We start from the raw sequence: 24778 nt of genomic DNA on the forward strand, positions 1-24778 counted from the left end.
GAAGAAAATTTTTTTCCTATATTGCACAGGCAGCAAATTTCTTTTTTTTTTTCTAAATGTAATGTTCTTTATTAAAGGAAAAACAGCAATCAGCAAAATGCCTGAGTTTGCTCTTGACATAATATACAGAGATTTCCCACTTTATGGAAGTTTCAGATATATCGTTTTCCTGAGAAATGCCTTTATCTCTTGGCCATGATCCATTTGCACTCACATAGCCCTTTTGATTGCACCTCATCCAGGCATCCTCCTTTGCGAATGGAAGATACCTGTTGTTCAACCTCTTAGCATATTGCATCAAGTATCAGAGCAGTAACAGCAGTATTGCAGCATAAACTCCTATTTACTCTTGAGATCTGTAATAAGCTGCCCACACAGAAAAGATCTCTGTTCTAAGGATTTAATTTGAATAACCCATGTAGGAATAAATTGTGAGATTTAATTTTCCTGAAGACTTAAAAAAACTGAGAGAAGTTTGCCAAGTTTTCAACTCATATTTTCAAAACACACACATAGCTTTTTACAGAATAGTAGACTAAAGATTTTCACATTAGGGAACAAACAGTTAAAACTGCTTGTAATTATACCTTGAATAAATTGTTTGTTCCAGATTGGAGCCCACTGACTGACCAGGCAAGCATCCCATGTGGAAATTCGCTTTTTCGCAAGGGTGCGGCTGGGACAGGTGGTGATAAATTAACAGAAATTTGATAGCGGATGGATTCTAGAGGTCCATTTGGCTTCAGAGGTTCACTCCAAGATACACTGATGGTGGTGTCAGACAAAACTGCTGTCTTAATGGAATAAACTGCCTCTGGTACTGAAACGGAAAGAAAAATTAATTTCCTTTTAGGTACAGATCTCACTAGAGGCTTGTTTGTTTGTTTTCTTTTTAAAGGAGTCAAAAAAAGTCACTGAGGAAAGAAAGGTTATAAGCAAATGAATAAGATCTATTTACAGAACTGACATTCTACACATTTAAAACCCATATTTTTGTGCAGACAGGCTAAAAATATTTTAAGGGACTTTTTAAGTATCTCCATGCAAGGAGACAAAAAAAACCCCCAAACTAACCAGATGTTGTCCTATACCTCTACATTTGTAGTCATATCACTGAACTCCTGCTCTCTCTTAATTTCCTAGTCAGAGTCTCAGATGTGAGTTTAATAAGATGCTTACTTGGATATGCCTTAAAAACCACCCACCTGTACACTATTCCATTTGGAAAGTCTTTTCTTAAACAGAAAAGAGTGAAGGAAGAAAACCCCAAATTAAGCATTGTTTTCCATCATTTACACTTTTGCTTAAAACTGCATGCTCTGGGTGAGCTGTGCAAGCAAGAAACTGGGTTGCTGGTCTGACATCCATGCCAGATATTTACTCACTAATTGTTCTGGAAAAATCAACTTTTCTTTTGAAGACTTGAGATCACAGACTTTGAAATTGTAAATGGCATGACTCAACTCTGCATTAAAAATTCTTTTTTTCCTATTGAACTGTACAGCTAGGTAAAAAGTTAACAAGTCATTACACTGTCTATGTCCCCAACATATCAGAATGATGGGTACATAACCTATAATTTGTGCCTTAGTAGCAAGACTGCAGATTATTTAAATGAAATGTGAAAAAGCTAGACTAGTAAAGACAAATTTCTCCTGTCACCAGCTTAAACATATATGGAGTAAGAGTGACACTCTGTGGCAAGAGCAATGCATTAATTTTTTCCAAGTTGTCTTTGTTTTCATTCCTTCTGTCTTGCTATTTGTTGGAAAGTAGAGGTTAATCCAAGCTTCTTTCATTTTGTTACAGAATTTGAAGAAAAGACAGAGGGAATTCAAACAGCTTCAGAGGTGTGAAATAGTGTACACACTTCAAGAGGCTCTAGCAGCATCTGATTACCATTTAAACTAGCAGTTACATTCATGAAATTGAGAACATAAGTGCCAGGACACATATATATTCTGTTAACAGCTGCTTGGAAATTTTTCAACAAATTGTAAAGATCTCTGAATGCTAATACAAATAAATATTAAAAGTGCTCAGGGTTTGGGGGCTGGTGTGATATTTGTGTTTTGTTGGGGGGTTCTGGTCAGGTTTTTTGTTTTCTCTTTGTTTGGGTTTTTTTGTCTAGGATTTTATTTTGATCCTGACATTTTGCTTTGTCCCAACTAGAGAAGCTGGTTCTGAGTTTCATGTTTCAAGTTAAAACTTGAGACTGAAAAATTCCATTTCAGTGGAGCAACTCATTCTCCCATTTCATATGCTATCTTTATGTTTCACCACTGAAAGGGTGTACATTGCTGCAGGCTGGCTCAGTTTACCACACAAAGAAGCAATGGTGTGAATTCTTGCTACATCCCAATAGCATTCAATCTTATTCGTAGAGTCATAGAATCAATCTGGTTGGAAGAGACCTTTAAGATCATCAAGTCCAACTCTTTAATGAATGTGTCATACAAATTTTACAATAAAGTGTGGATTCCCACGCAAAGAGTTGAAATTTGCTGATCATAGGCCAGCTTTTCTTTTCTTTTTTTTTTTTTTTTCCTTTTTTTTTTCCCTTAGACTCCATAAGAATATGCTCAAAATGTTCATAGAGCCACACAGGATGAGAATCTGTTTGTTTGATGCTGCAGATGCTAAGAGATGTGACTGCTAGGAGGAAAAAAAAAAAAACAAACAAAAACAAACAAACAAACAAAAAAAAACACAAAAAAAAAAAAAACAAAAAAAAAACAAAAAACAAAAAAACAAAAAAAAAAACAGTGCATAATTGGAAGAAGACTTCTTAAATATAGCATGTCTGGATCCTAAAAGAAGAGTGGCAGTGTGCCTGCACCTCTTGTTACACTTTAATTTGAAAGATGAAAAGAAGTTCATCTTAAACAGAACTTTTCTTAAGGGGAAAAATGCAACTGCTCCCAGCACAAAAAAAAAGGGGAATGATCTGTGCATAAGAGGAGCCACTGGCACCTCCTGTGGAGAATGGCGGCAAAAAGAGAGGCTACTTCTATGGATGAACCTTCAAAGAAACTACAGAGTGCACTCCTAAGAGAAGAAGAAAGGCAATCAGGATCCCTAGCATGTACTTGTTGCCAGGTATTCTGGATAAAACATTTCCTTGGGCATAGTTGATCAGTAAAGAAATGTTGAGATGAGTAAGAAAACCTCTCACTATCTCAGGGTACTGCTTCATCTCTGCAGGACAAGAGCCAGGCAGGAAAAATAGTGAAAATGAGGGCTACAGCATTCCCCCATCACTGATCTTAACAGCAAGCATCCCTAGGTACCGCCCCCCAGGTCTTTGCTGCAAAACACAAAGAGGATGCTGTGTAGGCTTGGCTGTAATTCTGCCCTCCTGACTTGGGTATTATCAGAGGTGCCTGATGGTTCTGCAAAGGATGAGTTTACATGGATCAAGCTGACCCTGGCTGGTGACACTGGCACAATAAATGGAGCACAGCAGCAGAGAAAATCTGACACAATGGGAGAGTAAGCAAGTGCTACACGTACTACAGGGAATACCTATCTCTCTTTATAATTTTCCACTTTTTATCAAATAAGTCCAGCAGCATCATTCCAACAATGAGAAAATTATCTGAAAAGCAGCACAAAGGCAACTCCTCATGAAGACAGGTACAAATGCCCAAAGGAGGCTGTAACTCCATGGGAGCCCTACACTGCAACAGGGTCGTGGCAGGACCTTTAAACCTGTGGAGAGGAGCCCTCACTGGAGCAAGTTTTCTGGCAGGACTTGTGATCCTGTGGGGATCCTACACTACAGCATTTTTTTTCTGAAGTATTACACCCCATGGAAGGGACCCACACTGAAGCACTTCATGAAGACCTGTAGCCCATGGGAAGGACTCATGCTGGAGAAGTTTGTGGAGGACTGTCTCCCATGGGAGGGACCCCATGCTGGAGCAGGGGCTTCATGTGTCTAAGGAGGAAGGGGCAGCAGAGACAGTGTGTGATGAACCGACCACAACTGACCAGTCTTTCCAGCCTGATTCACAGTAAATCAAATCTTCATTATCCTAAGAAACAGTATTTATGGGATGTCAAGGCAAGAGGAAAAATCTTAATGTTGTATGAACACATAACACATATATTTAAACAAACACAGCCACATATACATTCAACTACAACTTATTGAAAACATGGTCCATAGCAGATACTACAACTTTTTTAGCCATTTTTAACCATAGGTTATCTTTCCTCTGGAAACCAATGAGCAAAAGCATTAAGGAATACATACATGCCTTATAAATAAGAGATTCATCAAGTCTCATAGCCAATACCTTGCGAATATCTACACAGGTCACATCTTAAGCAGAAAATTTCTCTGCTTTCAGATTTGCAACCCAAATATATACACACCTTCTTTTAACTGAGATGAGAATTCTGGTCAAAATCAGAATAAAATGTGAAACTAACCTCCATATAGAGTTGTGCCAATTATCTCTTTTCCCATAGGCAGCACTTCCTCATCTGAATAGTAATTCTTCACTGCAACTTGTATGACATAACTTGAAAATGGCTGTAGGTTGTCTATGACAGCTATAGGACCCTGAAATTCCTGTTATTCAAAATCAGATAACAAATGTGTTCTTAAAGCAAAAGAGTCATATGTCATACCAATTACATGTAAATTTAAAAAGTGTTAAAAAATAATTCAGTAGTGCTTTTATATTCTAATATGCTTTCATGTTTAAAAAATAATATTAAAATGATAGTCTGGGTAACAGTTCACTATAGAAAACAGACAACAAAAAACAAGCTGGGATGTGATTAACTTAGCTACAATACCACTTTGTTCAGTGGCTGGTACTGAAGTAGGAAATGGCAAAGTAAAACAAAACAAAACAAAACAAAACAAACAAACAAACAAAACATTACAAAGGCAAATACAACTACCACAAAGCACATAAAAGCAAGCCATATGATTGCCAGACAGTATCAAGAATTATTTAAACAGATTAATATCAAACACAATTGTTCTTTTTACTATTAGAAACCAAAGACTTGTTTCAACAGGATTTTAGCAAAGTCATGTTAAAAAGTAGAGAACGAAGCAAAGCTAAGGAATCTAACATTTAACAAATATCAAAGAGAAAGAGAAAATACTGTTGGGCATGTAAAAATGGAAAAATTCCCTAATAGAAAGTTACAGAATGGTTTATAAAATGACTAGAAGTGATACCACTTTCCCTGTTTATACATGATATCACATGAATTTATTTTTGTTTTCCAAAGTTGCCATACCAGTACTTTTTGCTGTAGAGCAGACAAACAGTAGCTTGAGTTCCTGCACTCGTTAGTCATTTGGCCGAGAAATACCAGATATGTTGGTGTAGGCTGTGATACACCAGGGCATAGCTGCTGTGGTGTGACAGATGGCAAGCTTAATGTAAAACTGAGGTTCGTTGTCTCAAGGATAGTGGGTTTCTCATTGTCTAGCAATAGAATCAGGCATCTTTTATCTAGGAAGGACAAAAAAAATAGAAAATACGATATGCTGAAGTGCAAAATAGAAAGCACTTTTATCTATTAATTAAATGTTTGCTCTGTTCTCTTTCAAACAGCTTTTCATGTGTGAAGTTCATAGTAACAACAGGGAAAGGGTAGACAAATTTTAGAATGAGAAAAGGAGTCTATAGGGGAAAAACGACAGAAAACTGCTTTCTGACAGTGAATAAAAAATAGCAAAAGGAAACCCCTCATCACTTATGTACTTTTTAAAAAAAAATAGATTAAAAATATATTAAATGGATTTGCTGTCAAGAAGGAAAAGATTAAGGTGCATGCATGGGGAAGATGGTACAAGAACAAATGTTTGCCCTTTGGCCAGAATAACTGAAATCGTTGTCACAATCTTTTCTCCCTAAATGAGCATCCCTGCCATTCCAACCAAAGTCAGTTTCATGCATATAAGGGAAGGAGAATAAAAAAGTCTATTCAATGAAATAAATATAAGGTTGAACCTTTGTCAATTTTATGGTTACCTAGAGTAGTAAAACTCCCATGGGAAAAGTCCCAGATGGAATAAAGAACTGAATCATTTTCAGAGTTAAAGTTTCTGTCAGGCAGTTCCATAGAAATCTGTTTACGCTGAGAAGAAAACCCTTTGCTACATGTTCAGTCCCCTACCTCCTGACCCTGAAGAGAAATCATTCTCTCACAGAATCTGTGACAGGCCAATAATTTTCACTGAGTACTTCTGATGTGTTAAATGATCAACTGACATCACATCTCTGGATAGCAATTAAATGGGTTAGAATGAAAGGAAACTCTAGCAGTACTCCTTGCTCACATCACTAAAGCAATAAAAAGCATGTCAGTCAACCCAGCTGGTCTTTGCCAACATCACTTTTTCAAATGTACAACATTTGCTTCCAGTACTGAGAAGATGCCTTTTTTTCCTTATTTTAGTATGTTCATTTACTTTTCTCTTAAATTTGTGTGAATAATTCTGAATTACTGATGCAATAAGGGAATGCATTGCCCTCTCCATCTCACCTCCAATACCCCCACCCCCACCCCACCCCCAAATGGCAAGGTTGTGTATTCCTCCAAATATATTTGCATCAGTCAATGTCAACAAGAAGAGTTGTTGGGTGGAAATAATCCCTTCAGACTGAAATTCAGTTCTACCCTTTCTGCACCAGCTAAGCTTGGGGCTCTTGCAGGAAACCCTATCCCTGGGGACAGGGATTGGTACATTCTGTACCAGGGCCAAACCAGTCTCCTGCACCAATGCCAAGCCCACACAGACTTCCTGGGAACAAACTTGCCCAAAGTGCTAGTAAGAATAGCCTGGGCAGTGGTCAGAGCAGCTGCAGGCAGCAGTAGCTCTACTGCTGCCCAAAACAATGTGAAATTCTTTTATTCCAAAGAAATACATCTTGTTAAAATATTGTCTTGTGTATTTGTCAGATCTTTACACAAAACTGAAGCTAAAGAATTATTTTTAATATATTTGTCATGCTAATAGTTGTTCTAAGCCTCTGCATTTATGAAAATAATCTGTATAGGTACCATGAATCCTAACTTGCTATTAAAACTAATCTTTATTTCTTTCCTTCCTTGTTTTCTTTTAGTTATCTTTTTGTTTTCTTTTTTAAAAAATTGTTATCATTCTGCAACGGTCCGCTTAAAATACTAGGAGTTCTAAGTTAAGTCTGGGTCTACTATAATGTAAGCTGCAATTGATTCTCAGGTACTTCTTTACAAAGCATTCTAATAAGCAGAGTTCTTATCTCTTTGCCTTTGAAAGGACAGATTTCTTTTTTTCAGCTTTGCATACTTGTAAACAAACCAGAATTCTGTATCATAACAGAGATCATTACCAAACTCTTGCTACAACACTTTGTGGACACATTTGCTTTTCTTCTGTGCTTTAGTGTAGGCCAACTTTTCTAAATCTCTAGCTTTGACACAACATTGAAAACAGGCATTGTTTGGTGTTAACATCCTAAGCCTTTGAAATTTGGACAATATTCATAATCCTGGCCTTCCATGTGATCCAACACAAGGCCAGTCGTTATACTGATCCTTATAAAAATGTGCAGAGTGAATTGTTTCTTTTTTATAAGGCACCAGAATCCACAAAGTGTATTTTACATAAATACACATAGCAAGATCAGCAGCTGGAATACATGCTCTGAAATATATCTGTTACATTTGCAAAACAACCCAAATCCCCTTTACCTGGGTACAATTGCACTGCAGGGTTGTAGGCTAGGATTTTCAGCTCATGATTTGCTCTCTTCTGAAGAAAGTGTCTTGTGCTTTCTTTACTTTTTAGCCAGATATCAGTGTAGTCCTTTGTTTTAATGCTCCAGTATATAAATTTCTTATCTACAGTCAAGCTGCTGATTTTGTTGCCTGTAGGAAAACATTGTGTGTTTAAGCCTCAGAATAAACCCTGAGCAGACAATTTTAACAGCAGCAGATGGATACTTGTATTCACAATGAGTGAGTATGAGTGAGTATCTTGGTCATACCATATCTTCAAAGATCTCCCTTGGAAAGAGATTTCTGGTATTTTCCAATAGGTCTTATGAAGCTGAGACACTTTGTAATTTCAGTTTACAAGTGTAGGTCTGAACACTTTTTAGTATCCATAATTATGAGAAAAGCAATTCTATTAACAAACACCAGAAATAAAATGCCAGAGCAAGAGTTGTCTACAGAAACTTCCATAATTTTTCCAAGAAGAAAACCACAGCTCTCTGCCATCTCCCAGGAACAATTATAACAGCTCCTCTGGTGACAGAACACCTTTACCACCAGTCCTCCAGAAACAAGCTGAAAACTGAGCAACCAAGATTAAACGTTATCATTACAACAAATACAACATGGGTAAGTTGTCATACAAGACTCTACCCGCATGAAGTAAACCCCACTCTACATTTTGAAGTCTGCAATGACACTCTAAGGCATAAGTTAGGATGTTACTGTATCTTTTCATTGAGATAAAATGTAATAAGTACATCCAATAAGAAACCCTTGCAAAACAATGTGTTAATACCGTAAGTGTAATCTACTGATAAGTGGCATTTGAGGCTGTAGTGTCTCCATTGGATTTACATCTTATCAGAATGCATACATGTATCCATAACTATCCCCACACTGGTCTTTCTCTTAGTTTAAAACAACAGAATGCACGACTGCAAACACCAAATGCAAATATTTTGTCCATCTTGCCTATAGAATCAGTTTTATAAAGAAAGTGCTTCATGAATGTTATTTTACTGAAATAAACATTGTTTGATGTAAAAGGCAAAAAGAATCACTAACTACCCAGAAACACAACAGAGTACTCAAACCTTGAAAACTTGGTATTTTGGTAAGTCTCCAGCAGTAGCAACCATCCACATCTGAGGCCCATATTTCATCTCTTCCTCTGATAAAGAGCAGCTGGGGATTCTTGGAGTCAGACACATCTATACTCATAGGTCTTCCTAGCTCTGCTTCTGGCATGTTACAGGTGCAGTAATTCCTCATCTGTTCTTCTGCCGATGTGTATCCCAAAATGTGGTACATTTTCAGATATATCTGAATATCATAATAAAGCACGCGGCGGCCATGATCAAGCTCTTCCATCCAGTACAAGCGGCTATCAAATAAAAATGCATCGTGTAGAGGAGAAAAACTTCAGTCTGAGAAATCTGCCCTAAATGCAGTCCTGTAAATTACTATAGTCACAAACCTCCCAAACATTTAAACCAAGGTAACTACAGCAGCATACTTGCAGAGCAATTCCAGGCATTTAAAGGATATTTTTGAATGGAAGGTCAGAATAACTGATCATTCTCGATAAAATGGTTACTGTAAAAAATTATTGTCTGGTCCTGACTTTCATTTGCATCACTTAAACAGAAGAACCTATCAGTATTTCAGTGTCATTCTAAATCTTTACTCAGACACAGACATCTTTTTGAACTGAGATATGTCCAAGCTTAACTAGTGGTATAAAAATTCAGAATTACACCCAGAAATTGCTGAGATTAGACAATGCAAAAGACTTATACACTATAAAAACTCTTTTTCAGTCCTTAAGAACTGAAGATTTCATGACAATCATGTCTGAAATACGCTTTTAAAAGTTATTAGTGATATATACCTTACCTTAAGAAAGGGTAAGACAACAGAGATGACACCGTTGAATTACTTTTACCCAGGTGTATGTTCAAGGCTTTTAGAGCTTCACTCTTGAGCTCAAGATCAATAACAAATATTTGAGATTCATTCCATGCTGTTTTCACGGCAACAAAGAGATGCCTTGCAATCCAGTCGACTGTGATGGCTGTGGCATTGTGAAGAAACGCATCTCTGAAAAACTTCAGAAAAAAATAAAAACATTAATAAAACTCTTTGAGAGCAGACTTTTCCCACTTGATGCTAGACCATGTTTCCAAAATAATTTCTACTTGGCAAGTGGAAGTCAAAGTATAAAGACATGTCATGAAATGAAGATTCCAATATTTTTATGCAAATGAAAACTATTGTTTCACAAATATCAATTGTTGCTTCTACATTCCTTCCATATTTTTGAACTTAGGATGAAATGAAATCAAATTAAATTACATTTGATACAAAAAAATAAACTTATTGTATTTAACAGTGTGAATTTTAATTTAAATATCTGTTGAAATATCAACAAAGCAGATGCCAGTAAAATGATACATGTTTAGCAGGACAACTTTACCGATGGCATAATCCAGCCTATTCTAATAACTATTGATGACCAAAAAAAAAAAAAGGTCCAAATTTTATTATATCATATATTATTCTACTGCCATAAAGGAAAATTATCCAATACCTTTAATATTTTATCTTATATGAGCTGACAGTCATTAAGAAAATTATCTTTCCAGTTCTGTTTTCCCCACTGTATTTTGCCATTAAATATGCTTTGTTTAACGTGCTCGTCCTTTTCAGTTTCAAATATGCAGTTTTGACTTCTTCAAAAACATAATTAGCCCCAAAGTAATGACAGTAATGACCATGAGTTTTCCTAGATTGTCTCAAGCAAGGAACAAAGGAATACCTGAACCTCTGAAGTAGTCTTTATGTCCAGAAGTAAAAGAGAATCTTCTGTGATGTAGTACGCTTTGTCATCATTAACAATATAACAGATGTCCTTTACATTTGTCTTTGCTGAAACTTCCCATATGGTATGATTATTGTCTATGTCAGTAAGAAATAACTTGTTGGCAGACACAGTTATAAGAGTTGGGACAGGGAAAAGATCTGGAAGGAAAAGCACAGAGCAGTTTTTTTGGTTTTGTTTTTGTTTTTTTAAAAAAGCCCAACATTCTAGACAATAGAAGTCTTTCATAAGGAAAGTAAGTAAAAGATAAAAATAGATGATGGCCCCACAGAAATTATATTTGGTTGTATGTCACAGTAAATCAATACAATAATGAGATGCCTCCTTCTTGTCATATACAAACTCCTAAAGTTTTTTCAGTGGTTTAAGGCTAGCCAAAACAGATTTGCTCCTGTTTTAAGTACCTGTAACAACCCAATTATAAATAGCTCATGATGCCTCATAGATCTCTAACTCTCCTGATTACTTTTCACTGCCCAATTAGAAATATTCCATGCACTCTGGCAGTATGCAGAATCGAGATCAAGACCTGCTGTTCCATACTACCCCAGCATTACCTAGAAAAGTTAGTTTAGCATGGTTTTCAGGAAATGTTTGAAATTGCTGAAATTTAATCTAATGATGAAAAAGTCTGTTAATCATTTCATGTCCGAAGCTGTAACTATTTCATGCGTGGTGTCTGCTGTAGGGTGGAACAAATGTCACACAAAGTGTTGGAGGATATTTAGTAGATTACGAAATTCCTGTATTGTCAGTTTCGCCAGCTATTACACACAAGTCATGAGGTAACATCTAAGTCATTTATACCTGATGAATTCCTTTCTGCTATTTCAGACAATGGTCCTGGACCCACAGAGGTGAAGGCTTGCACCTGTGGGACAGAAGATTGTTATATATGTTCAGTAGCAGCATAAATTAGTACATTGAAGAGACTGTAGAGTCGTAATGACAAAAACAGAACCAGATCCCTTGGCTGATCATCTAGGAACAAAGACACATGCTCTGTTTGACCCAAGGCTGCGGTGGTCAGTTCCAATTCTATGTTCAGTCATGGCTATGAAGATAATTTTAAGCAATAGTCCAGAGACTGACAATTCACGCTGTACCTACCAGTTAGAGCTCAAAGTACACCAATCTTGTCTCCTTCCCCAGGCTGGAGCAGTTCCTACTCTTAATTGATGTTGCAAACCACCACAATGTTCTCCCCCACCAATACTTGGTCCATTACATCCTCTTGTGCTTCTAACTTGTCTTTCAAGCACATGTTCTGGGTCATCCAGACATTTACCTCAATGAAAACCTGACCTCTTGGCAAATTTTAATATGGAAGTCTCTTTTTATGGACGCTATGGGAGTCCTTGCATTTCTCCAGCAGTGGAATTTGTCTTGATCTGTGGCTTTGTTTCAATGGCCTGTCACCCTTCACCACCTCAGTTGAATTTGTGTTTAACTTGCCACTTTTAGCAATGGCTTTGGAAAACCTGTTGAAAAGTATCTTTTTGTCTTCACCAAATCTGTATAAAAATGCAGCATTGTTTTCCACCTTATTTAGTGAATGATACAAGACATAAAAATGTCAAGCTAGGTATTCAAGGGTGAGTCAGTGAATCAGCAGTTCTACAAGCAGAAACCACAATTTCTTGCCACAAGACCAAGACCATCTGATAGGCAAATATGTCAGGCTGGTCTGATAATATGTACCATCTAGTATGAGATAAGCTCAGTAATTTTTCATACCTGAAACCTTACTACGAGGCTGGGAAGCACATCCCTTAGACAAAAGGACATCAGGGTGGGTTTAATGTTGCTCATGTTCCACTCCGTGAAAGTGTCATTCTGACTCAATAGTTGATAGTATACCCTGAACTGTGTTAATACTCCACTGTCCCTTTCAGGTCTGTCCCACCTGAATTTCACAAGGACTTTCTCATCGTTTACATGTAGGTTATTTTGTAACACATATATTCTGGGATTCCTAGGGGCTGAAGGAACTGGGGAAAAAAAAATAAAAACCACAATTTGCATTAAAACATAAATTCTGCCTTGTTATTAACTCTCTCAGTTCTGAGACTGAGCTTTGCAACCCCAGTGCTGACACAGACAGATAACAACTGAGGGGTGTAAATTACAGAATAATATCTAAAATTTCATGGTAATTCCTTTCTGGTTTTGGTTGGTGTGTAGGTATCTGATTTTAACTTGCAGCTCACAAGCTTTCTCAGTGCTCCAGTTAGCCAATACTATATTTTAGCTGACTTAACTTTGACCTGCATCAGAGCAAATATAAACACTGAAGTAAAAATTTAAAAATGCATAACATTTATTAAAAATGTAATAAATGGTTAAGATACTACATGCAGCCTTTGATGGTCAATGTAATGGACCTTGATTTCTCTTTCTTGCTCATAGTCATAGGCATGTGGTGGATGTATCGTCATGCACATTCTCTTCCAAATTCCGTTACTACAATTGTGTGCATCTATGCGTGCAATAGATAATTCCAAAGATACTCAGGAATGTGTCCTTGCAACTCTGCCTACAGCTAACTAGCTCTGAAAGCTGCTCATTCCTCTCCGGTTGACATGGACCTGCACCCGGTACCCATTGCAGGTGAGGAGTGGGATTTAAAATTCTAGTACCTCCTTCAGGGGCTTGAAGGGATGCAGATGTTGTCGGTCCCTTGCCCCAGTATGTGTATGGAGTGATGGTAAAATCAAAGAGTGTAAATGGCTCCAGGCAATCAACTTGGTAGGATGGCACTGTCAGGTTATGGGGATGGAGGCACCTTTCACTCTCCAAAGTCTGTGAATGAAATAAAACAATAAAACAAATTAAAAAATATGGTTTTTTCTCCATCTCAGAAAAGCCTTCAGTTTTCAAAAATTCACTTCACCAAGGTGGTCAACTAAATTAGACAGGACCTCTCCTCCTGTGAGTGATCGTTATTTCACCAGTTCCTGTGGCACTGTAGAAATGCGTAGCAATCTGCTAGTAGTCTGCCCTTTGAATTTAAAGCAAAGCTTGCCAAATGTGCTAAAATTAAGTGTGGATGAAGGCTAAATTTCACATTCAGGCAAAGGCTGTCCCACTGGCAGCTCAGAGGGCACTTCTGTCTCTGAGTCACTGTGAAAGGTTTTCTCACATGTCTTTGAGCACTGGGAGCTTCTTGCTTGGCACTTCACACCCCAGCAGCTAGCCCAGAGCTACTTCTAAGCCCATCTTCCTCCCATGCTTGCCTCAGTGATGGAGAAACAAGACAGCTTGCTTTATATTTATAGTTTAGTTTAGTTGCCTGACTGATTTGTAATTGCTGGAGAAGAAACAAAGTGTATTTCTGTTTAAAAATAGATACATCAGCAAGTAGACACAGTGATACACAGAAGATAAAGAGGGATTGCATGAATATCCTCACTTGTAGAGCTTTTGATCCCACACAGTAAAATACAGTTCCCCACTCCACATTTGTGGATGGACTCCAAGTGATTTGAAAACTTGAAGAATTTCCTTTAATCCTGAAGGAAGACTCTGGCACTGAATCTGGAATCACTTTTGGTGTAAAAGAAAAATTTCCTGTCCACAAAGAGAGAAAGAAATAATAATTTGAAGAAATGAGCAAAAGATAGAATTTTCAATCCTGATTTAGAACATTAAAATACTATGGAAAATCCTAAGTAAGTTGTCATTAAGTAGAAACAATCAATAACAACACCATGTATTCTTTTTAGCCATACACATCAGCTTCTGTAATTGCATATTATCCAGGTGTAGCCTGATATATTTTTTAATAAGTTGCTGATGTTCTCTTTTGTCAAATGACTAAAGAATTTCAGGAATGAAGAACTACCAGCTGACAGTGAATACCTTCATTGAGGGGCTTAGATAAAGAAAATAATGTACCTGGCAAAGGTTTACGTGATGTGTGAACAAGAGTAAATGCTGCAAACTCTGCTGGTTGTGAGAAGGTAACGCTGAGGCTCTGATTGACTTCCTGAGTTGTAATGAACTGAAGACTATTAATCCAGAACAGACGACCACTGTAGTATTCCAGTGCACCCTGAGATATTTCTGAAGTACTCCATGCTGCAAATTCTCTGACGCTGGTGTTACAACTGTGAAAACACATGTGAAATTAGAAAACTGAAAACACATGTGTAGAGAGTACCAGATTTATGCAATGTTTGACACGTTGCTTCTCATCATTCTTAAAACTCATGTAGGAGTCAGGAAAACAATTCAAAATTCTTCAAGCTCTCTAAAGCAGAACACTTTTCAGGATGGCACATTAAAGAAACACCTGCAGAAAAAAAGCCCAACATTCATTCCCTTGATTTCATTAGAAAACAGTTATAAAATGACTTAATATTCTGATATATAGATAAAGAAGCCTAAGTGGTTTGAAAAATCAGCCTGCCTTCTCTCAGCAATTCCACTTAAACAGTGGAGTATACTTCCCAGCATGAGATTCATTCTACTTAATTAGAGCAGTTCTCCAAATGAATTCTACCTGCTAATTTCCTTGGTAGCCTTCCATTATTTATAAAACCCTATAATTATTTTCCTCTACATGGGACCATGAGTAATTTAATCTGTCTTGTTACTTCTATGTCAAAATTTACAGGCCTTTTCTGGTTCTTTCTTTACTTTGATTACTTCTAGTTACTGCTAATCTCACTATACTGGCATGCCAGGGACAGCAATTTATGGCTGCCAATTGGTTCACAATGGAGCTGCATGCTCTAGCTAAAAACAATCAACAATTTTTTATTTTTTAAATGATTACCATTAATTATAACAAGTTTAAAATCAGTCAGAAAATTCCACTGATTCCACATAAAGCCAGCCTGCAACATTATGAGCATATTTAAATACAGATGTTGTTCAAGTACATTTAAAAAGTTTAAGCTGGTGCTTGGAAAAAAAAAAAAAACTCTATATGAAAAGGATCAAAAATGTAGATTCATGAGGTACAACTCATCATGCACTTGGCACTTACAGAACAAATTACCCTTCTTCTCAAGATCTTAGGATGTATTAAGGCTGCCCCACAAGCATGGGTTTGGTTTGGTTCTCAGCTTTACCTTTCAGGAATAACAGCCATTCCGTGCTCAGTTTGATCAAGAGTTGAGTACTGTTTGCTTAGGTGAGAATGTGGTGTCAGTTCAAGTCCTAAGCTCTATGCAAGATGAACAAGTTACTGCTCTAGGCACATGAGAACTGTCAGGTGTTGTAAATGCCAAGATAAAATAGACAATAAATGTTGATTATTTCCTAAAGCTAAGTCTAAAAGTTGATGAGCATGATCTCAGTTCAGTGGAGCTTCCATACTTTGTTCCTCTCATTGTAAAACCGTGTTAACAACCATCTCAGTACGTAGTTTGCCATCAGCTAGCTGTGATCTTTAGCTCTTCTTTTTGTTTATTGTTAAAATAGTAACTAATGAGCCAAGAAGTGGATAAAATGTTTTTTAAAGAGTATCACAAAACTAGAAAAAACAGACTTTCTTATTTCTGTTACACATTTACTTACCCTTCTTTGCAAAGAGGAACTCTGTACAGGTTTAGGTATAGACTATCTTGCACAAGCCAGTAAAGAAAACCATAGGTGACATCCAAAGTTAAACCAACCATCTGTGGAAAAAAAAAAAAAAAAGTCAAAATGGCAATTAGAACACACCTTCACTTCTGAGGTAAACAACTTTAGGCATCACTGTTATCTGGACAGCACCATGAGTAGCTCTTTATTGGCATAAATAACATTAGAAACTTCTAATGAAGAGCTGAGGAGGGAATTAAACTATCTTCGTGTTTATGACTTCAATATTTCCTCTTCATTTAAGCTAGGTGCAAGGTTTTTTTATTTTTAATAGGATCTAGTAGTCGAAATAGAGCTTTCTTGTATTTGCAGTAAACAACAGATTCAATACCATATGCAACAATAATAGAAATCAGACATCTAATAATCTGTTTTGTGTATAACAAAGAATTTGCTTCCACAAATTAGTCTGCTAAATATTATCAAGTTCAGTGTATGTCATCTCATTAGCACATCTTACAGGTTGTTACGGGCCTTTCTGGACATTTTTTCCAAACTCTCATACTTCTTATCCAAACATGAGTTGCAGCTATTCTTTTATAAGCTTAAATTTGCATTATGGATGTAAGTGGAGCAGCCTTTTTTTTTTTTTTAACTCTTCATTAATAAACTGCAGAAGATGATGACAGGAAAGCAAATGCCATATCACTCGGTTGTCTGTTGGTCCTTATGTAATCACATTCTTGACATATTTCTGTTGACACCGTGTGCCAGCAAATCAAGGTTTGAATGGTTGCTCCTGTAGGTTTTCCAGTTAAAAATATCTCACAGTATGGATGTGCCTGAGTGCACGCTTAGTCAGCCATGACACATTTTATCCCATTTACCAATTCTCCATCCATACTCAACACCAAATTACATCTTCCTGAATCTAACTTGTTTTTTTTTTTTTTTTCAATATTTGAGTCTTCCTTCCTTGCCCCACTTCTTTTCTACAACAATTACATTTTCCTATAGATAGCACCTTTCTCCTGATCCCTCTATCCCCATTAATAAAAGACAAAGAAATATTTGTACTATTCATCCTCAGGAGTCAGGCAGCAATTTAACATCTCTCTTGTGTTAATACTTCAAAAATAGACAAACTTTTTCCATTTCATGAGAGTTATTAGTCTCTGGACATGATATGTAGTTGTGATCATGCAATGTAATTCAACATTGTGAGATACAACATTAATTTATCTACTAGAAATACCCCTTGACTAGAAACGTTAAGAGACCACACCCAGAGGGTACTGGCCTCTCCTGCATACAACACACTTTTCTGTCTCCCTGTAAATTACTTTTTTCCCAGTCATATTGTACAGTGTAAATGACTTACTAAGTGCTTTGGAAATTCTGTGCCAGATCCTAAGTTGGAACAAATCAGAGTAGCTGTGCTAAAATCAATCAAGCTATGGCAATACACACCTGCTAAGCTAAACAACTGATTGGAAAATAAAATAATAGTCATAAGAGGATCTAATTCCTGCCAAAGAAATTAGACTTTCAAGGCTTTGCCTTCATATTTTTTTTAGCAAACCTGTGGTCTCTGTAATAGTCTCCTCTATTTCTATCACTCACATTTCAAGCTAAAAGGAGATGCAGCTGTATGCTGCTGAAGATCCTGTACAAACCAGCTGAACAGCAGTTCTTTATTAGAAAAACAACTAGTAAATACCAGTTAGAACCTGTTATGTAGAGGACATACTCTAGTTGTTGGATAACAACAAATAACTGTTACATTTATGTTTTAATATTGAGGTAAGAAGTACTATTTTCAGGACTTTTTCAAAGACTCCATCATGCAAGAAAGGTACAAATTAGTACTTGTGCAAACATATATTTGCATCTTTATATAGGACAATAATGACCAGCTCGATAATTCCACCATTAAAGAACGTTGTACTGCTCTTTTTATTTTTTTTTCCTGAGGGGTTTATTTTGGGTTTTATTTTAATAAACAAACACCTGTCAGCTATGACTGGTCACTTTTCAATCTAGACATTTTTACTTGGCTTTTTTCCTGTAGACATCACAGCAGGAGGCTGAGTTCAGGAAGTCAGTGTGTAGATTAGGGGCATCAGAGAAGCAAGAGAAGAGATGCTTGTTTGTAGGAGGTGTGAATAAATGGATAGTTGAAGGCTGGTATCACTGACATAGAGGAAGGTGTAGAAAAAAAATGACAGGAGCAGACAAGCAGTCTTATTGCTGCCAAGGTTCTTGAAAACAAGATCAAGAAATTTGAGGCTAGTGTCAGGTGATTCAGAGAAACAGGTAGTGAAACAAAAGAGAAGGGCATGGAAAGTGAGGTTCACTGCTTAGAATAAACCGCAAATTGTCAGTCCTTTGCAGTAGATCACCCAGAAGATATGTGATAACTGTGTATCATCGAGTTTGGAGAACACAGATCTTCCCATGAGGACAGTCCACACCAGCCATCTTCCAAAGAGAGGTGTGAGGCTAGACACCCTTCTCAATACAGACATTTCTCTCTACATGTAACAAAAGTTTTTCAGTACTTTTGTATTTAGGTTTACAAGTGTAGCAGGTGCCACACCAGAACCAGCTTCCCGTTTCCTTCCCAAACCCTCATGAATGTAACAGAGACCTGTGAGATCAGGTGGCCTTTCCAAATGTTAGTTGCCTTTCAGAAGCAGGCTTTTTAATTTTTTTTTTTTTTTCAATCAGAGAAATACCAACCTCTTTTCCATTGTGAAGTGAGTTTGAAATGTTCAAGGGAATGATACTAAGCTAACCATGAGACATTACTGAGGTTTAGAAAGCATCTTTAATAGAGAACCTGGCTTGAGGTAAAATGGGAGAACAAATTGTATGATAGATGGCATGAAAACAAAGGCTTCCATAGCAAGACCCATGTTTTAAAGAAAGATACTGAGTCTTTAAAGAAAGATATCTGAGTTGACCTCCTCTGTGGCAGTCAAACTATGCCTCACTCCAGTGCTCAGGATGGAGGGTAAAATCCCCCACAGGCTATGGTTTGAGCTGAGAAGGATTCAGCTTTTCTTTGAGAGAGACTCCACAGAGTAAAAGCAGTGCAACAGACAGGACAGTCCCTCAGCCTGACCTGCTCAGGAGGCAGACTGAAAAAGGTGAAAAGGTTCAGTGGGTCTGCAATCCTAACTACACTGACTCCCAGAGTCCTCCAGTCCCTGATATTGTAGTAAGGGGTTCTCTTGCCAGGGAATTGGGTCATCCATCACTTTTTTTTTTCCCAGCTACACGAGGAGGGGAGGGAGGAAAAAAAGAAGGAAGAGAAGGAAAGGAAGAACAGGAAGGAGAGGCCGGACATGTACAGCTGTGGAGACCCTGGCATATATTTTAATGAGGTGAATAATTGGTCTCAGAATTCCTTCGTTGCATAAGCAACACTGAATCCCATCTAACAGGAGTGAGGACAAGTCCCTTGCATGTCAAATCCTACATGATGGCAGAGGCAGGTTGGGTTTAGGGAAAGCAACAATTACTTCTGAGGAGTCAGCAGTGAACCAAGGCCTTAAGAGACTTGAAGGAACATCAGAGAGGTGTTTAATGGAGAAGAAAGGCATGCGAGAGGACAGCAGAGATACAGCAGCTGTCTGTGAGGACTTTAGAGGACATAAAAATTCTCCAGGTAGGGTAGGGGAGCTAAAGGGCTCCTACAAATTGCAAGGGCTTTGGGGAGTTATAGGTGGGAGTGTCATCTCTATTTCCCCTCTTCTGGTCTAGCCCTGCAAGAGACTCATTATCCACCCTAATACAACTAGAACAACAACGCCCCATCCCTCTTTTCCCCCCTAAACTGCCCACTGTCTTTACTCACTCTTGCAAGAAGTCCCCTTCCCTTCTCCCTGAGAAGCTGCTCAGCTCTGCAGCAGCCTCTCCTCAGCCTTCTGGAGCTCCCAGCAGCCAGGAGCAAAGAAAGAGGGACCAAGCTGGGGCCAGCCCTTCATCTGACTCAGGCAAGAGAGAAAGAAAAGACGGGGAAGGGAAGGGGAAAGTTTGGGATGGAGAGGCTCAAAGATCATAAGTGGGAAAACTCCTTTACTTTGAAGGTGATGGAGCACTGGAACAGGCTGCCCAGACAGGTTGTGGAGTTTCCTTCCCTGGAGACTCAAAGCCCACCTGGGCACATTCCTGTCCAACCTGATCTAGGCAAACCTGCTTTAGCTGGGGGGTTGGCCTAGGTTATTGCCAGAGGTCACTTCCACCATTCTGTGATTCTGTGATCTCATGATCCTACGATTCTGTGATTTTTGCAAGGGTCTGACTTTAGAATTATAGGCTAAAGTTTTGGTACAGCTATTATGTTATTTAATTCTTACCCTATGCTCAAAACGATATAACAATATTGCAAACAAGGCATGTTATTCTTCTGATCATAACACATACATATTGGCAACCGTGAACACCGGCTGTACTCGAGAAATCAATCACGGAAACACACACTACACCCCACCTCAGCCCCACCCCCAAAAAAATAAAAAAATCAGTCACCTGTTTACCAGAAAACTGTAGCTGCTCTTGCAACATAAAATACTCCTCTCCATTCAGTCTTGTGCTCTCCACTGAATATGTTGTGGCCCAGTACAAGTAGCCATTTACTGAATCCACTATTAGATCCTTCACGAGGAATGCAACATGAGCCACAACATCCATGTGGCCTCCCAGCAGTGATTTTCTGTAGATCTAGGGACAAGGGATTTACTTTTAGCATCACACCTAAATCATCAGTCGTGATCAACTGAATGTACAGAAGTGATTTTTCCACATCTGTTTATCAGAAGCTTATACAAGCCTTAGGCTTTCAAAGCCTAAACCTTTTGCATTCAAAGTATAAGGATGAAGAATAAGGTAAAATTATTAGTTAAAAAGTAACAAAAGAAAAAGCTGAAATATCTCTTCCCCTTGGCTTTCTCATTTTTGGCAGCCTTCTGTCTGACAGAGCTTCTCACCCACTTCATATTCACTATTCACAAGTGTAAATGAGGGTGCAAAGCAGTGTGAAATCTGGCCTCCTAGCTCCAGTTTTTAAAACAGCTTCTGACTTTGTACTTAACAAGAAATGAAAGGCATAATTTGACAGCACTGCATAAATTAACACTGCAATTTTGAAGTCAGATACCTTTTAAATAATTCACATGCCAATGTTACTGATATGAGAGTGTACAAAGTGCAATTGTAATCATTTTTTTTATCAGCAGTGATCAGCAAAATATCACAGTGCAGAGGCCAGTCTTGAAAATCTCTGTGTAAACAAGTCATGACAAATTTGATTAAAATAATGTCCATCTACTTCTTAGTTGAGGTCAACTTGGCAGCCTCCATTTTCAGTATCTTCACTTATTTTTACAATGTTGGCTGTTGTCAGCATAAAACTGTGGGTAGCGTATTTGATTTGCCTGGTTTGCACATGGAATTCAGGATCCTGCACTAGAGAATGTTAGTAAACATTTTACATTTTGAACCTTTTGTATACCTCTGGAAGTTCACACAAGGGAAGAAAGGCCTCTTTGTTCCACATTATAATAGCAAAGGTCCAGATGCATCTCAAGTTGCAAGAAGTAAGGTTTATCTTCCCAAATACTGTTTTACAGTCTTTCTTGTTGACTTTAGGGTTTTTTTTTCTTTTAAGAAGTACAACTTTACCTACCGTATTTGCTTTGCCAGCCCAGTACAGGCATTGACCCAACCAATCAAAGGCCAACATCCTTGCATTTCTGACATCAGATACATAAGTATTCTCTGTGGTATCCTCTCTTTTGTTCAATGACCAGGTCTGAACTTCCCCCATGGAATTAATCCAATAGAGAGTGTTATTATACCAGTCAAGGTCTTGAAGAAAAAAAAGGGAATCTATTAAGCACTTCACAAACTTGTAAATAAGCCCCTGTATTTGTTTAAGCAATAAAAAGTAGCTACACACTTCATTTTTTAAAAAATCAATGCAAATGAATAGTTAGGCTCAGATGACATGAAGATAGATCCTTCCTTACAAGAATACAAGGTGCATATACAGTACATACATGATTATAAAAATATGACATATGTTGGGATGCTGGAGACAGAATTGTTTAGTTGAGAGAGTTGATTTTGGGTCTGCTGTAGCTGTGGTGATGTCCATACAGTACAAGAAAGAGGATGGGCACAAAGGTTTGCCTCAGTGAAGCAGTTGCACTGCACTGCATTGCATTCGAGCTTAGACTCTGCAATGAAAGCTCTTATCTTTCAGTTCTGTTGATTAAATTTATGGAGGGCTAATAAATGCCAACAAGTCTGTAGCAGCAGCAATATGTTTGTTTAGTATTTACCTGAAATATTTCTTATATGAGGATAGAGTAGTTCTCCTGGCCCATAGCTATCCAACTGCTGCTTCCAGAGCCCTTCAGCCCCCACTGCCAACATATATGGTTCTTCTTTAGCTGATAAAGAAAGAAAACTGCAGTTGTGCACAACAAGAAGCAACTGATACATAATATTTGTATTTCAATAGCAGGGTTTCCTGCTTCTGACAAGTTACTTAAGCACAGTTAAAACTACCTCTACCCTAAGGAAAAACAGACAAAGAAGAAAGGCATGAAATTATTGCAATTGGATAAACTCAGAGATTCAATGCAGGTTTAGATCCAGAACAGTAAGATGTTTTGGAACCTTAAAAACACTGTAGGTTTGCACCTGGACTTACCACAGTCAGGCAAGTCACCCTTCTTCTCAAGTGCCAGTTCATTGTCTTAAATTGGAAGCTATTTTCCTCACAGACTTAGGTTATTATGGGTAAACTAGGTCAAAAAACATTCTGAAGATCTGCAAATCTCAGACATTGTGTACACATCCATTTCCTCCATTATCTAGGCTCAAACCAAGGATCTTCAGCTCTCAGTGAGCCTACACTTTCCCATAAAATATCACTAACTCCCAAGGCATAGCTCACACCACTTCAGTACAGAAAGTACTTTAGAGGGCACAGGAAAGGAATAACATCCCTCATGCCTGTTCCTGTTGTAGTGTATCAAATAAAGTGTTTGGTGGTGTATTTGCATTAGAAAAATGTATATAAGTAGTAAGAATAAATACATAATATATAATAGCATTACTGCAGGTTGAGAGTGTTACTACTTTAACTAAAGGCAAATTTACTGATCCTGTATTCTTTAATGTTTTTAAGACAATCCTTTTTGTGCCACTTATTTTGCAGTCTTTATCCAAATCCTGGGCCCTACCAGGCAGAAAGTTTTATGCATAACTCATTCTTAATTTCCCTTGGATGATAAAGCAGTTCTTACCTTCTTCTAAAGTTGTGCCTCTAAATGACTCTGACCATGGCCCTTTACCAGCAAGAGACACAGCTCTGACTGACACTTCATACACTGTGAAGCTGTCCAGCTTCTTCACTGTAAACCTAGTGTCACTAATGTTTGAGATAACCCATTCCTTCTCAGATGGATGCTGAGATGACACTTTCAAATCATAGGTCCAGTTCTGCCAAGCAGATAGACCTGTCAGATACAAAAAATCATGTTATTACAGAGTGGATGGCTGCAACAGATGATACATGTTCTTTGAGAAAACTGTATATTGGAGACTCATTTCAAAAATGCCAGTATCAGGGGAATTAGGAAAGGGATAAATTAAAAATTTACACTCTCCAGCTGTGGGACCAACCAAGAGTAGTCATTCAATCCCCCATGAAGAATAAAGTTGGAAGAATGAAAATTTTCCTCAACCAGGTAATTTTCTGCCATTCAAAGACACATACAGAGAGGATAGAGGCCGTAACACAGTCACTGATCAAAAGTCACCTCTGGCATGCATTTTCTGTGTGGTATCAGCAACCAACATTACATCTACTCTGTACCATACTTACAGAGCCTTTCTTAAAATCTTTTGGTGATGACAAATGAGTTACCAATATGAATTTATATGCATCTAGCCAGACAATTTAGCTATTTTACTGGCAAATCTTGCGTTAAATTTTTCAGACAGTTAATCCCACATCTTCCAGCAGGATCAGCTATTGAAATCACCAACGATCAGCACCAGGAAAAGAAAAAACAGGAAGTTATTCCTCTAGAAAGAAAAAAGTGGACTTTCAGGAAGAAACAACTGAACTTACTGGTTCCAATAGTGTGTTCAGGTGGTCTCCAACTGATCACAGCTTGGTCCAGTCCAAATAGTGCAGTGACAAGCCAAGGAGCAGTTGGTAAAGGAAAAGGCTGAGCTGATGTCCCATAGAAAAGCAAGTTGCCAAAGCCAAAGTACTCTGGATACATCAAATTGCAATCCACAACATACTCATTGAAGCTAGAGCTCCCCTCTGGAGAGACCTCCTCACGGAAAACTGCCCTGCCATCAGTGACTGTAAATGTGTTATCCTCATAAACAAAGCTCTCCAAGTCATTAAGTGGCACGTGTGATCGCAGCGTGTGAAATTCTGAACCATCAAGAAAACCTGACACAAAAGACTGTTCTGTTTTGTTGAAGAAAATAAGTCTCTTAGATTGGAAGTTGATGGTGAAGTCTCTCAGAGTACTGGATTTCACTACCGGTGAAGCGGCAGAGGCAGTGCCAGGAAAGAGGGGGAGGGGTGCT

General features: G+C 37.9%; 1 protein-coding gene across 1 annotated transcript in view; it reads right to left on the minus strand.

The window, feature by feature from the left end:
- Positions 1-24778, minus strand: part of ROS1 (ROS proto-oncogene 1 , receptor tyrosine kinase) — a 68861-nt gene that overhangs the window by 28905 nt on the left and 15178 nt on the right. The window contains exons 14-31 of the mRNA XM_008950233.1: positions 24303-24773; positions 23473-23685; positions 22501-22611; positions 21843-22024; positions 20687-20878; positions 16145-16245; positions 14516-14727; positions 14023-14188; positions 13258-13418; positions 12356-12609; positions 11426-11489; positions 10556-10758; positions 9634-9845; positions 8832-9121; positions 7711-7887; positions 5266-5483; positions 4438-4579; positions 588-820 (exon numbers count right to left, since the gene is read on the minus strand). Of these exons, the coding sequence (XP_008948481.1) occupies positions 588-820; positions 4438-4579; positions 5266-5483; positions 7711-7887; positions 8832-9121; positions 9634-9845; positions 10556-10758; positions 11426-11489; positions 12356-12609; positions 13258-13418; positions 14023-14188; positions 14516-14727; positions 16145-16245; positions 20687-20878; positions 21843-22024; positions 22501-22611; positions 23473-23685; positions 24303-24773 (3602 nt within the window). The remainder of the gene's footprint in view (positions 1-587; positions 821-4437; positions 4580-5265; positions 5484-7710; positions 7888-8831; positions 9122-9633; positions 9846-10555; positions 10759-11425; positions 11490-12355; positions 12610-13257; positions 13419-14022; positions 14189-14515; positions 14728-16144; positions 16246-20686; positions 20879-21842; positions 22025-22500; positions 22612-23472; positions 23686-24302; positions 24774-24778) is intronic.

The sequence above is a fragment of the Merops nubicus genome, unplaced genomic scaffold, assembly GCF_000691845.1.
Source record: "Merops nubicus isolate BGI_N331 unplaced genomic scaffold, ASM69184v1 scaffold3562, whole genome shotgun sequence".
In the NCBI taxonomy this organism is placed as follows: domain Eukaryota; kingdom Metazoa; phylum Chordata; class Aves; order Coraciiformes; family Meropidae; genus Merops; species Merops nubicus.